The following is a 17324-nucleotide window of genomic DNA, read 5'->3' on the forward strand; positions in this document are numbered from 1 at the left end:
GTTGTAGACATTTGATTCGAACATGTAATTATAATGAAATTGATCCAGAACAAACAGCCGAAGATAAAGCTCTGAGAGACAAAATATTAATGGGCATCAGAGATCCAGTTACTAGAGAAGCTCTATTGAGAGTGGACAAACTTACCCTACAAAAAGCCATCGAATTTTGTAGAACTAGTGAACAAAGTAAGAACCAAAATTTGAAATTTCATACCGAAAGAAAAGATGTAGACATAGGAGAAGTTCGTAAAGATAGGTACCAGGGCCATAGAAATTATAATAACTCTAGAAGTAAAGCGAATACCAATGAAAAATTCAAGTGTAAAAGATGTCAATCAACTCATGGGGCCAGAGAATGTCCAGCGTATGGAAAGAAATGTAAGAAATGTGGGCTTTTAAACCATTTTGCAAAGTCGTGTAGAGTGAAGAATATTGATGTCATAGATGAAGATAGCAGTGATGGATCAGCTGATAGTTTTGTAGGAAATGTCAATAAAGTATACCAAAATGTAAGTAGTCAAAATATTTGGGATGAAATTATAGAAATTGAAAACAAGAGAATTAAAGTAAAACTTGACACAGGTGCAGATGTAAGTATAATTCCATTAAAAATTTTTAAGAAAATTGATAAACAATTTAAAATTAGGGATAATCATTATGTACTGAAAGGGTTTGAGGGTACTCAGGCTAAAACAATGGGTGTCGTAAATTTATTTTGTAAACATAAAAATAAGTATGTTTACGAGGATTTTACAATTATTAATGGGGCAACTCGAGTTCTTTTAAGTGGTAAATTATGTATTGATTTGGGGTTAGTTAAACGAATCAACAATATTGAGAGTTGTGGTACTTTAGAATTAGCAGAAAGGGATAAATTTATAAACCTTAACCCTGAAGTTTTTAGAGGTCATGGTAAATTTTGTGGTAAACATAGGATCACTACAGTAGACAATTTTGAGCCAGTAAGTTACCCACCCGTAAATGTACCTGTCGCAATTAGAGATAATTTAAAAAATGAATTAGATAGGTTGACAAAAAGAGGGGCAATTGTCAAAGTTAACGAAATTGACCCCAGAGCAAGCATAAACCGCATTGTTATTGTGGAAAAGCAAAATGGTAAGTTACGTTTATGCTTAGACCCATTAGATCTAAACAAACAAATAGTCCGCAAACCAAGAGTAGTACATAAATTGGAAGATGTTTGTGCACAAATGATAGGTAAAAAGATATTTTCTGTATTTGATCTCTCTGAAGGGTATCATCATTTAGAACTTGACGAGACATCATCATGGAAATGCTGTTTTGCAACTTCTTATGGAATTTTCAGATATAAAGTATTGCCATATGGATTATCAAATTCCCAAGATCTGTTTCAAGAAGTAGTAGAAGATAAATTTAAAGGTATAGAGAATTTATTGATTTGTCATGATGATATGATTGTTATGGGAACAACAAAAGAAGAACATGATACAACTGTTAAAAAAGTGTTAGAAAGGGCTAAAGAAGTAGGAGCAAAGTTTAATGGGGACAAATTTCAATATTGTCAAGAAGAGGTCAGATTTATGGGTCAAGTTTTTTCACATAAAGGGATGCAAATAGATCCTGACAGAGTGGAATCACTTTGTAAACTTGAAAAACCAAATAGTAAAGTAGAATTACAAAGAATTTTGGGCGCATTTAATTACGTTAGACGGTACATTCCGAACATGGCTGAACATATTCAACCTCTTTGTCAATTACTTAAAAATAATGTAGAATGGGTGTGGCTCCCGTCACATCAAAAATGTTTTGATAATTTAAAGAACATAATTTGTAAATCACCAGCGTTAGTCCCTTATGATCCTAATCAAAAAATTATTTTACAATGTGATGCATCTAAAAATGGTTTAGGTGTTTGTATGTTCCAGAAATATGATTCTATTTTAAAATTAGTAGCTTGTGCATCACGAAATATGAATGATAGTGAAATAAATTATAGTCAGACTGAGAAGGAACTATTGGCAATTTATTATGCTACTCAAAAATTTCACAATTTTATTTATAATTTTGATGTTGACGTTCAATCAGATCACAAACCTATAATCTCCATTATGAAGAAGCCAATTTCCAAAATTGGATCAGTTAGACTCCAACGTTTAAGGCTTAAACTTCTCAAGTACAGATTAAATGTATATTTTGTTCCTGGGAAAGACATACATTTTGCTGATATGCTATCTAGGTCCAGTTTAAATATAGAGACACATGACCCAGAAATGTTTGAAATGGTCCACTCAGTGAGTAAACATTTACCTATGAGCCAGGAAAAGCAATCTGAGTTAAGACTAGCTACTAGCCAGGATGAGGCATTAGCAGTAATTTTTGATTTTTATTATAATGGGTGGCCAAAAGAAAAAAATGTTCCTCAAGTGTGTAAAAAGTACTATGGTATAAGAGATTCACTGTATTTTGAAGCTGGCATCGCATTTATTGATGACAAAATAATTATTCCGAAAAAACTTAGGCTTGACATGATAAAATTGCTTCACAAAGGCCATATAGGAGTCAGTAAAACTATAAACAAAGCCAGGAGTATATATTATTGGCCAGGACTTAATGATGATGTGACAAACTATATAAAAAAATGCAGGATATGTGAGAAATACAGACCAAATAATTTTAAAGAACCAATGATGCCTCATGACATTCCCAGACTAAGATTCAATAAAGTTGGTACAGACATTTTAGAGTATGGTTCAAAAGCATATTTAGTAATTGTAGACTATTTTTCGCATTGGTTGGACATTTCAATATTAAACGATAAAACCTCCAGTTCAGTAATCAACTCATTTCAAGATACTTTTAGTAGATTTGGATATCCAGAAATTTTAATTGCAGATAATCTACCATTTACTTCGGTAAAATGTAAAAATTATTATAGAGAAAAAGACATTACAATTATGACATGCACTCCACATTACCACCAGAGTAATGGACTTGCAGAAAAAGCAGTCAATATAAGCAAACAAATTTTAAGAAAGAGTAATGAGGAAAATGTTGATTTTAGAGATTTGGTGATGGAATATAATAATACCTGCATAATAAATCTTGATGCATCTCCAGCTCAAATTTTACAGAGCAGGATCCTGAGATAAAGTAGTTTAAACTGATAAAGTAGTTTAAACAGTTACAAAGTTTCATAAAAAAAAAACGAATATTTCGCGAAATAAACGTCAGATCGAGAAACTGCAAAATACACGTATTCAATATTTTTCAAAAATCTATCGATTGGCACTAAACACGACCCCCGACGTAGGTGGGGTGGGGGGTTACTTTAAAATCGTAAATAGGAGCCCCCAATTTTTATTCCAGATTTGGATTTTTGACGTAAAAAGAAGCAACTTTTATTCGCAACATTTTTTTTCGATTACGGATAGATGGCGCTATAATCGGAAAAAACGATTGGTGGAAATGGAAAATAAAATTAAAAAATGGAGAGTTCCACACTTTATGGAAAACTTAACTTAACTCTTTTTGGTTTTAGCACCCACTCTTCACAATCCAATAGGTCCCCATAACGCTCAATTAACTGCAAATTTAGCATACTTTCCTCCCCTACTATGAGGATTAACTGATGAAAAACATGGATAGTTGTTAACGCACATAACTTTTTTATTATCACACATAAGTAAATGAATCAAAAAGGAAAATGTTAAGAACGCCTAAATCTACAATCGAGTTTTAATTTCAATATTTTATATATTATGCTAAAATATTCCACAGGGTGTTCCGAACTTTAAGAAAAAAACACAGTATGATTGTTACACCCGGTATAAAATGACATTTATCTGTCTAGCAACAATATTATTACACCGATATTCTTAAATAATGAGGTTATAACATACCAAAAGAATCACTCAAATCTGACAACACGTTTAGGAAATTTGATACATCAAACATGTCCCATTTTTAAGGTTTTCGGCTAATTTTGCCGGATTGTGTATTATACTTACAAAATTATTGATGTCCCTGCTTAGTAGGTATCCGTAGCAACAATCGACAAACAAAGTGTTTAACATTCGACTTAAATTTTGAAGTATAACCAAAAAGCTATCATAACTTGATAAAAACTGACTTTTTGAAAATTTAGCATACGAAAAAGGTTTCAAAAATATTGTATTAAATTAATAGCGCCACAATAATAATTTAATGTAAATTAGATGGAAAATCCCCGTAGCTGGCTATATACCATACGAGTAGTTATAAAAACTATAAAAGTAAAATTTTCAGTTTGTATTAAGGTATAAAATTTTTTACTAAAACTTTCTTAAAAAAGTGTCATCCAAATGGAGTAAAAAACAAAACGTCTTCGACCTGATTCAGATCATCCTCAGTGCCTAGAATGAAGTATTTCCACGTTAGATTGAATGCAAAAAGGTTAAAATTGTGACTGTTAATAAAAGCATGTGGTAAATACTAGCATTCAATACAATAACAACAGCAAATACTAAGTAAGTAAGTGGCCCTAGGTCGATATTATTGGGTTAAGATTAAATACTTAAAGAACTTGATATAATAATTTATTCAACCACTTAGTTATTATACAATATACATATAACAGACCTAATTAATATACTTATACTGACTGATTCATCCGGAGGCAGACCTAGACACAAGGCATCTGTTTGTCGGATACCTCCCACTGATGTCAGTCAATATAATTTACAATGTACATATAATTTATTAAATACACTGTCTATAATATGTATAAATTAAAGTAAAATATAAATCAAAACATTCAATAACAATAGCAAATCGATACATTTCTTTTTAGATTTTAACTGTTTATGTGATTTAGTTTTTTTTTTTTATTAGATGATTATTAGATGATTAGATGAAAGAGTAAAAAACGAGTAAATACGAATTGGCCGTGCAAATCAAATTCAAACATTTTCAAATATTTTAAACATTTCCGGGTTACTGATAATTAAACTCTTTACTTCTTTACTAAATTTATGTCTTATATTAATTTCTTTTAAATGCGTTGGTAACATATTAAATAGTTTAAGACCATAATAGGAAAATGATCTCTGCGTCACAGTTTTTTTAAATAAATTAGTATTTAGATGTAGATTAGTAGCTGCTCTAGTAATTGAAGTTTTTTTATTGTTTTTTACTTTTGAAAATTGGGTCCTTAGGAGACATTGGTGTATATAAATTTGACGTATTTTGAATAATTTTGTTTCTTGGTAGAGTAGAGATGTTGAGTGTAATCTAGGTTTTTTAAATATTATTCTAAGTAAAATATTTTGTGTAGTTTGCAAATTTTTTAAATTAGTAGAGAATGCACCACCCCAAATAGTTATACAATATCTTAGAACTGATTCAACTAATGAATTATACATCATAATAAGATTGGACTTAGATAGAATGAACCTTACTTTATAAAATTGATGTATTAAAGCTCTTATACGTTTAGAGACATAGGTAATATGATGTGACCACCTTGTGTGATGATCAATCATAACACCCAAATATTTTATTACAGGGGTTTGTTCTAGTATGGGGCAATCACATATATTATCTTTACATCTGGGATTATGCAGTCTAATCTTTAAAGATGGTTGGTCCGTAACTGTTGGGGAAAATGTTACATATTTTGTTTTCTCGACATTTAAAGTTAAAAGATTATGATTTAGCCAAATTCTAATATTTTTAAGACAAACCTCTGTCGCAAAATGCACTTCTTCCCAAGTATTTCCTGTAATTATGAGTGCAGTATCATCTGCGTAACATACCAACTGTCCCTCAAAATTCTGGATTGTTGCAATACTATTTATGTATACGAGAAATAAAATAGGTCCTAACACCGTTCCTTGTGGTATCCCCATCTGTACATTAATATTAGTGCTTATTTTGTCACCGATTTTAGTTTGCTGCGTTCTGTTTGTTAAATAATTTTTAAAAAGATCTAATGCAATACCCCGAATACCATAATTATTCAATTTACCTAACAGTTTGGCATGAGATACCGTGTCAAAGGCTTTAGCCAAATCCAGAAAGACGGCTAGGCATTTTTTAGAATTATCGAGAGCTTTAATTATTGTTTCAACTAGATTCAATGCGGCATCTTCTGTACAGGATTTTTTTCTGAAACCGTATTGAATTTTAGAAAGAACATTATGCTGATCCAGAAAGCTAACCAATCTATTTGTTAATACTTTTTCAAATAATTTAGCAAAGTTATTTATTACAGATATCGGTCGATAATTAGTTAGTTTATTTCTAGAACCGCTTTTGAAAATGGGAGAAACTATAGATTGCTTCCATTGCGTAGGTATTTGTCCTGTTGAGGGACTGAGATTTATTATATGGGTTAATGGGCCCAATATATTAAGATGAATATATTTTATTAATTTGCTACTAATCTTATCGGGACCAGGAGAACAATTATTCTTTAAATTAGATATCAAAATAGTTATTTCGGCCTGCGTTACCGGTTTTAAGAAAATAGACGATTCTATATAAACATCTCTCAACAAATTATCAGGTAAATTTGAATTTTCTATTTTATTTGCCATTTTCATTCCTAAGTTTATAAAAAAATTATTAAACACATTTGCCTTATCTGTATTATTTTTAACGCAGTCCCCATTTTCATTAACAATATCAATATTAGAAATATCTAGTGTATTTTTACTTCCTGCAACCTCATTAATAATATTCCATAATTTTTTAGTATTCCCATGAGTACCGTATAATTTTTGTTTATAGTAATCATTTTTCTGTTTTTTTATTAACACATTAAGTTTATTTCTATATTCCTTATACTGTGCTTCTAGAATGGGTGTAGGCGTTTTATTTAGTTGTTTTTTGAGGATATGACGTTTATGAATGGATGTTATTATTGCCGTAGATATCCATGGTTGTAATTTTTTGTATTTGTTATTTTTGTTGACAACAATTTTAGTGAAAGAGTTTGTAATTGTGTTTATTTTATTAATGAAATTGTTGTAAGAAATTTGAACATTATTATTATTAATTACTTCAGACCATGATTCATTTTTTAAATAATTATTTATTTTTTTAAAGTCAATTTTTTTGTTGTAATTTTTTTCTTTATGTTCTGTATTTATACTGTCACAGCTTTTAAAGGATATCAAAACAAATGGCGAAAAATGATCTGTCATATCGGTTTGAAAAACTATCGAATCTATATCAATTTTACTTTCTATATTATTAGTTTTCCTAATAAATATATGATCTATTGTTGTCTTAGAATCAGAAGTAACTCTTGTAGGTTTATTTATATAAGAGATGAAACCATATGTATTTAATATGTTTAGATACCTAGTTGTATCGGGTGTATAGGATTTTAAAAAGTCGATATTTATATCACCTACATAAACTTCAAGATGTTGCATATCCAACTGCTGCAGATATTGTTCCAGATCGTTTAAGAATATTTGAGTATTTGTTGCAGGTGGTCGATAATAGGCAGTTATCCCAACTGAATAATAAGTATTTAAATGTTTCGTTAAAAATTTCACGCGGAGAAATTTACTATCATTTATCTCTATAGTACTAATTGTAGATGATATACTATCTTTCATATAAATCACCGTACCATCGCATTTATTTATACACGATTCATTATAATATATTCCGTAATTCGGAATATGAAAATCATTTATATTTACCGCCCTAGTTTCGGATAAAATAATTATGTCCAAAAGATCCTTACCTGATTCTAAATATATGAGCAGTTCATCAAAATGCTTTTGTAAACTTCGGATATTAAAGTGAATCACACCAATTCCATTCTCCCATTTTACCCTCTCCAGTTCAAGTAAGTAATCTTGAAAATTATTATATTCTTTTGTATCGATTTCCTGACTATTATCTAAAATTTCTAGATATTCAAGCATTTATTCATAAATTGTACCTGATATCCCAAAATTTAATCAATCGTTTATTAAAGCGAAATAGAAAAATGGTATCGAAAACAAAAATTTAAAGCCTTAAAACCTAGAGAGCATTAGCAATAATACAATTGATAAAACACATATTATTTACAAATTATAATGAGTTCTGTATTCATCAAAGTCTTTAGAATTTTTTATTATTTTTACGTTACCGTTTCGACAGACGTAGATTTTACCATTGTCAGTCCACACATTTTTTAAACCCACAAGACTGGTTAGCTGATTTACCAATTCCAATTTTAAGTTAGTGAGATCTTCCTTAATAACTACCCCAGTACCCTTTAGTAGCTTCTTCTTAGCGTAGACTGTTTGCTTATTCTCGATTGTATTTAATTTAAGATACACAGCCCTAGCTTTATCCTTGTTTTGTTTACCAATTCGATAACATAAGTTAATATCTTCATATTTTAAATTTAAACCCATTTTAGAATTTATTAGGTTAATTATTTCGTTTCTGGTGTCTTCTTTCTCCTTTTCCTTTAGATTAAAAATTCGTAGACACATGCGCCGGTTCTCTTGATCTAGTCGATCAAATTTCTCGTTCAATTCTTCTATTTTGCGCTCCAAGTTTGTTTTAGTGGAGTTAATATCCACTTTAAGTGACGCCACTGTTTCTTCTAAATTACCTAGACGGGTTTCAATGGTATTTATAATGGCTACGGCGACATTATCAGTAAGACTTTTTATAATATCTTTATTTTGGAGACTTTTTATAATGGCTTGACTTACAGCATTTTCAATAGCTTCTTTTACTTCTCTTGTAATAACCATAGTGTTCCAATTTTTTTTTTCAACTCACAGCACCAAAACTATTTTATATTCACACTACTGAAAAATTAGGAAATTTTTCGCTGAATTTCCTTATTAAAATGTTACTTTTTCGGGAGCTCAGATTACAACCGACTACTCACTACAATCCATAGGCGGCGAATGAATATATACTGTCTTTAAGTATTTAATATTAATCTTATAACTTCGACCTAGGGTCACGTTAATTACTAGGAATGTTGACACAAATCCATATAGTTTGATGTCCCCATTACAACTATTGTGTTAGTTTCATTTATTTTACGGAATGTAAGTATTTACCACATGCTTTTATTAACAGTCACAATTTTAATCTTTTTCCGTTCAATCTAACGTGGAAATACTTCATTCTAGACACTGAGAATGATCTGAATCAGATCGAAAACGTCCTGTTTTTTACTCCATTTTCAACGATATCAACAGAATCAACACATTTTGTTATATTCTTGAAGAGAAGCTTTTTATATTTCATTATATGACAAAATATCAAACAATTCAGAAGGTAATATAAAAAGATTTATGTTTTGTAACTAAGATCTGTAACTGTTTTAATTTGCACAATTTTTATTAAAAGTTTAATCAAGCTATGTTTGACTCCATAATACGCGGTTTAATTTATGACTTACTTTTGTTACACCCTTTACAAGAACGGTTCTTTTACTACTAAATTTGTCAATAATTTAAAGACTCCAAAAGTTAATTTCAGAAATTAGGAAATATTATGTTAATTTCAAATATGTCCTTTATATTTTTAATTGTTAAAGAATCTATTACAAAAAAAGTTTATTTCTGTTATGCTATTCTCCTGATTAGCGAGCAAACTTTACTTTTTTTATTTGTTATATTATATGCAGTAAGATGCTATTTCGTAATGCTTTTTTCTGACGATGCTTCTAATTCAATCTGGCGATGGTTGTTTCCTTGCAGAACACTGTAAATAATTAAATTTATATGTTATAATTTAGCTTTTTAATTGCTATCTTTAATGCAAAAATAGTACAACTTAAACTAAAACAAAATAAATGTGTTTTTACATTTATATTTTAGAGAACTTGTATTTTGTGATAAAATTTATAATTTATAAATATGACCACATAAATTCACTATTTGTTATCACATAATTGTGATTTTGTTACATATTACGTTTGTGTTGTATAAAATATTGATTCTTTTATTTTAGTACATGCTAACAAACACATCTAAATCGGGAGAAAGCAATCACTTCCATTGGCCACCATAATTTAGAATCAAAGCTGCAACACCCAGATACTAATTATTGAAAAAAGTATTTTACCACCTAGTAAGGTGTTTAGTTGAATAGAGATGGACATATTTTTTAAACAAACATAAAGACAATTTTTTGAAAGCATCAAAGTTAATTTATTATAGCCTTTTTAAAGTTGAAAAATACCGCAGTGCAAATTGTTACAAGCAAAAATACTCATTCTATTTTTTTCCAAAAAATTACAAAAAATAAAATAAAATTAAATCTCTTAAAATATGAATTTTTACATTTAAACGTTTACAAAGTGAGTAATTTAAAAGCACAAAACGTTTAGTGGTATAAAGCAGTATGAAGTAGTTTTTAAGTAACTTTTTAAGTGAACGTCTCAACACTAACAATTTGATTTTATTTAGGAAACTACTCTAGATTGGCCTGCGAAATACAATTCGTGAGATCAATGGGTTACTATCTTATCCAAATTTACATCCCGTCCGGCCTTATTGTCATCATTTCTTGGGTAAGTGTAACGGTTGTCATCCTGAAATAAATAATCTGATACACAAAAATTAATTATATACGATTGTTCAGTTAGAATAATCCACCCTGATATATCTCACTATTCGTTAGACTTAGTGTAAATAGTAATTTTTCAACGATATACATATTTATATATGTGTCATTTTAAAATCACTCTTTTCCAGTACCACAAAGCTTATTTTTTAAATAGGGAATATAGCTTGTATGGTATATAGGCCTGGATCCCACGTACCAAAAAGAACTTATTAATAGCAAGCTGAGAATTTCTTAATAGCTTAACGGTGTCTATTCGGACAAACTTTAATGGATGGGAGCACTTGAACAGGGGAGGTTTTAATTGTGGAACGTGATTTTAGTTTACTATTGTGAAAACTAGCAGGTTGTTTTTAAGTTTCTTCTTCTTCTTCAAGTGCCGTCTCCTAATCGGAGGTTGGATATCATCATCACTATCTTTACTCTATCCACCGCTGCTCTAAAGAGTTCTATAGAACTGCATCTAAACCAGTCCCTTAAATTCTTTAACCATGACACTCTCCTTCTTCCTATACCCCTTCCGCCTCTTATCTTTCCCTGTATTATCAGTCTTAGCATTTCATATCGCGGTCCCCTCATTACGTGTCCCAGATATTGTAACTTTCTTATTTTTATTGTGTTTATTATTTTGCATTCTTTACCCATTTCTCGCAGTACTTCCGTGTTCGTTTTCCTCTGTGTCCATGCTATTCTAAGCATTCTTCTGTAACACCACATTTTAAATGACTGTAGCTTATTTATGTGTTCTTGCTTTAATGTCCAGCTTTCAAGTCCATATTGTAGCATCGAGAACACGTAGCATCTCAAAGCTCTTGCTCTCACTTCTAAGCTAAGGTTTTTGTTGCAGAGAACTGTTTTCATTTTTACAAACGCATTTCTTGCTATTTCTATCCTGGTCCTTATTTCTGTTGTTTGATCATTTTTCTCTGAAATCCAGGTACCTAGGTATTTGTATTTATCAACCCTTTCTATCGGTACATTTCCCAAATGTATGCTTGTTTGTATGTTTGTTTTCTTATTTATTATCATGTATTTGGTCTTTTTTATATTCATTTTTAGTCCATATTCTTTACAGAAATTGTTTGTTTTGTTCAGTAGTAGTTGGAGTTGTTCAGCAGAGCTTGCTATAATCACGGTGTCATCTGCATATCTTATGTTGTTAATAGATCTTCCGTTAATTATTATTCCTTCACTTTGAGATAGCAATGCTTCTTCAAAAATGGCTTCACTATATGCATTAAAGAGTAATGGAGACATAATACATCCCTGCGGAACTCCTCTCCTGATTTCAATTTCTGGACTGGGTTCGTTATCTATTACAATTTGTGCTCTTTGATTCCAGTAAAGGTTTGTTATTATTCGTAAGTCCCTTTTGTCTATGTTTTTTGTCTTTAGAATTTGGACTAATTTTTCATGTCTTACTTTGTCAAAAGCCTTCTCAAAATCAACGTAACAAACATGCACATCCACATTCATGTCCATGCATCTTGGAGCTAACACATTAAAAGCAAATAACGCCTCTCTGGTTCCTAGTCCGTTTCTGAACCCAAACTGACTATCATCTATTCCTTCTTCTAGTTTTTTGTTTATACGACCATGTATTATTTTCAAGAATAATTTGAGAATGTGACTTATTAATGATATTGTTCTGTATTCACTGCAATCTTTAGCGTTTGTATTTTTAGGGATAGCACAAAAGGTTGAGAGTAACCATTGTTTTGGTATGTTTCCTGTTTTGTACACTGTGTTAAACAAGTCTACGATAATGTCTAAGGTTTCATCATTTATACATTTTAAGCTTTCTACTGGGATTTGGTCTGGACCTACTGCTTTACCATTTTTGCTGTTTTTTAATGCCGATTTAATTTCTTCTTTTAATATCTTCAAAACCGTATCATCTTCTACTTCGACTTCCATCTGCTCTGTTCTATTGTCTTTGAACAATTCATTTATGTATTCTGTCCATCTCTTTAATTTTTCGTTAGTACTCAACACAAGTTTCCCATCTGTATCTTTTAGTATTCCCGGTTTTCTTTTTCTGTTGATCTGCGTTAATTCCTTAATTTTTTTATGTGTGTTAAAATTATCATGTCTTTTCTGGTGTTCTTCTATTTCTGCGCATTGTTCTTTTAACCACTGTTCTTTAGCCTGTTTAATTTTGGATTTTATTTGTTTATCCACATTTTTGTACGTCTGATTATCTTTGTTTTTATGCTGACGTCTTTCTTCCATTAAATCTAAGATTTCCTCCGTCATCCATTGTTTCTTTTTGTATCTGGTTGGTGTAAGAATTTATTTTTGACATTTATCTATTTCTGTCTTTATTAATAACCATTTTGTCTCTGTTTCAGTATTTTGCTGGATTTGTTCTTTAACATTCATTAAACGGTTATTAATTTCATCTGTCAGGCGTTGTTTTATGAGTGGGTTTCTTAGTTTACTTGTATAGATTTTTACATCTGTTTTTCTGCGTTTTATTATTTTCATTTTGAGCCTAATTTTGGTCACTACTGGGTTGTGATCTGATCCTATGTCGGCACCTGGATAGGTTTTTGAAGATATAATTGCGTTCTTATTGTATCTTTGTCTAATCAATACATAATCTATTTGGTTTCTTACAATTCTCCCTTCTTGATCTGCTGGTGACTTCCAGGTATATAGTCTTCTCTTTGGCATTTTAAACAATGTATTAGTTATGACAAAATTATTGTTTTGGCAAAATTCGATAAGCCTGTCACCTCTTTCGTTTCTGTTGCCCAGACCATATCCTCCTGTACATTCTTCTACTTTTTCGTTTTAAGTTTATTCAATAGCAAACTTTATATCATATAATATATTATATAAAGTTAAATACATTTTTTCATATTATGAAAAATGTATTGCCGAAAAATATGTTGGACATTTTAATAAGTCCGACATGTAGAACATGTCACATGACAGGAATTATATTGGTGGTAAATAGCAGTCTCATTTTTCCATGAGAGTTTAATGAGAGGGTAACAAATCAATTAGAAATTCTGTCCGACAAAATACATAGGACGTTTTCGTAGTCTGACGTTCGGAAGCTGTAACGTGTTCCACAATTAAAACTTTCCCTATTCCAGTGTTCCCGTACATCAAAGTTTGTCCGACTAGACACCGTTAAGCTATTAACAAACTTTTAGCTGCTATTAATAAACTTTTTTTGTACGCGGGATCCAGGACTAATATATTATTATTAGACATGTATTTCGCTGGACGATTAAGCAATCCATGTTTTTTCAATATGAACTCCATTCTTGTGAAAAAAATTTTTAAGTTGAGTGAAACTGTAACACCCTTTAAAAACTAATCGTAACGCCTGTGTTTTGCTAGTTCAGTTTCATATATTGTTTATAGTTCAGAAAGCCACTGCGCATCCGCTAGGAAAAATATTCTAATTCGGATTTTTTGCACAATCTTACTCAAAAAGGACTCCTTTTAACAAATTTGCATGTTGCCAGGGCGAAAAGGTGGTGAAATATTTTTTAAACGTTTTTTTTTTTGTTTTTTTCCTAAAATTATTTTTTTGCACGGAACAAAGCCTTTTTTAGGTTTTTTGGATCATTCCAAACAGAAAAGGTCTTTAGTGACTTTTCTCTAAAAATGATAGTTTTTGACATATAAGCGATTAAAAATTGAAAAATTGCGAAATCGGCCATTTTTAACCCTCAAAAACTATCTGAAAAAATTAAAATTTGAATGTTGCCAAAGTAAGTAGATATTCTTTAAACATCGATTCATGAAATCCCGAAGAGTTTTTTGCAATACAATATTCAAAACTCCTTTGTTTTTTAATTGATAATCAAGCGTGCGAGACACTATTTTCCACCGACATGCGACAGTATGGTGCAAATAAAAGGAATAAATTCGTTATTTCGTAAACCGGCGACTTTAAGGAAAAATCCCGAAACAGGTCGATTTGTATTTTTAAGTTACGATATTATGGCATATATAATATACTAGTGACGTCATCTATCTGGCCGTGATGACGTAATCGATGATTTTTTTAAATGAGAATAGGGGTCGTGTGCTAGCTCATTTAAAAGGTTCTTCAATTCTCTATTTAGTAATATAAACATTTATATAATTATTTATACAGGGTGTCCTTCTAATGCTTTTTTATCAAATAATTTAATTTAATAAAAATTTTTTGGACACCCTGTATAAATAATTATGTTAATGTTTACACTACTGAATAGAGAATTGAAGAACCTTTCAAATGAGCTACCACACGACCCCTATTCTGATTTAAAAAAATAATCGATTACGTCATCACGCCCAGACAGATGACGTCACTAGAATACCATACATGCCACAATATCATAACTTAAAAATAAAAATCGACCTGTTTCGGGTTTTTTTCTTAAAGTAGCCGGTTTACGAAATAACGAATTTATTCCTTTCATTTGCACCATACTGTATACACATGCAACGGTGGAAAATAGTGTCGCGCACGCGTGATTAGAAATTAAAAACAAAGAAGTTTTGAATATTATATTGCAAAAAACTCTTCGGGATTTCATCAATCGATGTTTAAAGAATATCAACCTACCTTGGCAACATTCAAATTTTCAGTTTTTCACATAGTTTTTGAGCGTTAAAAATGGCCGATTTCGCAATTTTTCAATTTTTAATCGCTTATATGTCAAAAACTATCATTTTTAGAGAAAAATCACTAAAGACCTTTTTTGTTTTGAATGATCCAAAAAACCTAAAAAAACTTTGTTCCATGCAAAAAGAAAAATTTTAGGAAAAAAACAAAAAAAAACGTTTAAAAAATTTTTGACCACCTTTTGGTCCTGGCAACATTCAAATTTGTTAAAAGGAGTCCTTTTTGAGTAAGATTGTGCAAAAAATCCGAATTAGAATATTTTTCCTAGCGGATGCGCAGTGGCTTTCTGGACTATTACCTTCACGTCAAAACTATATTAAAACAAAATTAATAGGAATAACTAATAGTAACATGAACTAAATTTTAACTTAATAAATTACTAATTGAAAATAGTTTGGTCATAAGCTATAATTATTTAAACAAATCTTCATTTTCGGGTTATTGCCTCTAAATTTACGTATTCATTTTCGGGTTATTGCCTCTATATTTATTAGATGTAGAAAGAAAGAACAAAATTTATAGTTCCCACTAATTGACATTATCTAGTTTTTTACTATATAGTTAATGTTTACTTTATGGCGAAGATATTAAAGTATCAATAATTATTCTTAGGTAAGCTTCTGGTTGAATCGTAACGCAACCCCCGCCAGAGTAGCCCTAGGAGTAACCACTGTGTTGACCATGACTACGCTCATGTCGTCGACGAACGCTGCACTCCCGAAAATCTCTTACGTCAAATCGATCGACGTCTACCTGGGGACTTGCTTCGTGATGGTCTTTGCTAGTCTATTAGGTGAGTTTAAATTGGAAAACTTTTCGGTCTAGGCACTGTTATGTTCACCTTTGCTACAACTAAAACTATAATAATAGTTCAATTACGAACCAGATAGACTCTTATCTTAAATTACAGTGGCAATGTTCGGATGATATTGACGATATTTAGTTTATCGCAAATAAAAAAAATATTAAAATTTTGCCTATAATTTTGGAAAAATGTTTATTGTGCCTATTAAAAATAGTTAATAAAATAATTTTCAAATTAACGGTTTTGAATGGAAAATAGATTGATAAGTTATTGTTACTTTCACCATATTCTACATTCTTAGTAGTCCTATAAAATATATAAATATATAAAAATATTTTTTATTTAATGTCATTATTTCCAAAACTCGCTATTTAACCCGATCAAAGAACACAAAATTTACGAAAACCTCAAAAAAAATTAAAGGAAGGATGAAAATTTGGGAATAGGTAGTTGAAATTGTCTATTATAATATAAGAAAAGGTGTACAATCATATATCCCCCCATTTTACACAAATGGAGGGAAATACCACCTTCTCGGGTGTGAAAAATATACATTCAAAATAAGTCCGGAATTGGATAATATGAGTCAAAACTTTTCGAGTTATTTGCGAGTGAATATGTTCAATTTTAACAAAAAAAAAACATGTTTTTGGACGGTTTTTCGGAAAAAGCCAAAAAAGTAGGTATTTTATCGAAAAAAAATATTCTTAGCAAAAATATAGCTTATAAAAAAGTGAAAAAATGGTGTATGCATGAAGTCTGTAGACCCAGTAGAAGCAGAGTTGTAGTTAATGAAAAGTAGGTTTCTTCTTCTTCAAATTCCAAATCGAATATTTCATCGTGACATAAACAAAAATCGGAGCACTTTTCGGGGAAAACTCTTTACAACTTTCTTAAGTGTTTAAAAAAGGTTTCTTTTTGTTTTTTAAAACAACTTCTAACATTAAAAGTAAGTCAGTTATGCTCAAAATATTGTTGGTTCCTTTTATTTTTTGATAAAAAGAATCGCAAAAATAACCTCCTAATTAGCAATGAAATTAATCGTTACCTCTTCACAAGTTACTTTGCTTATGTATTCTTTATATGATCTGTAACTTTTATCGGTTCAAAGTCGTTATTTTTAAAAAGACTAGTTAAAATGGTTCAACGAGTCACTAATCACGGGAGTATGCAAATTTTGAACAACGATAGCATAACCAATGTTTGTCTAACAGGAAAACAAAAAATCCAAAATATTCAGAAATGCTAAACTTATTATTAAATATTACTCTTTAAGAATTTTGGTATGACTAGTAATTTTGAAGTTATTTTGGAAAAAAAAAT

General features: G+C 30.4%; 1 protein-coding gene across 4 annotated transcripts in view; it reads left to right on the forward strand.

Annotated features, from left to right (window-relative positions):
- The window catches only part of LOC114334919 (gamma-aminobutyric acid receptor subunit beta), a 609053-nt gene that overhangs the window by 500080 nt on the left and 91649 nt on the right, over window positions 1–17324 (forward strand). For all 4 annotated transcript variants that reach the window (XM_050656321.1, XM_050656322.1, XM_050656320.1 and 1 more), the window contains exons 7-8: window positions 10407–10510; window positions 15809–15989. In XM_050656321.1, coding sequence (XP_050512278.1) covers window positions 10407–10510; window positions 15809–15989 — 285 coding nt within the window. The remainder of the gene's footprint in view (window positions 1–10406; window positions 10511–15808; window positions 15990–17324) is intronic.

Source organism: Diabrotica virgifera, chromosome 7 (genome assembly GCF_917563875.1).
Source record: "Diabrotica virgifera virgifera chromosome 7, PGI_DIABVI_V3a".
Classification (NCBI taxonomy): domain Eukaryota; kingdom Metazoa; phylum Arthropoda; class Insecta; order Coleoptera; family Chrysomelidae; genus Diabrotica; species Diabrotica virgifera.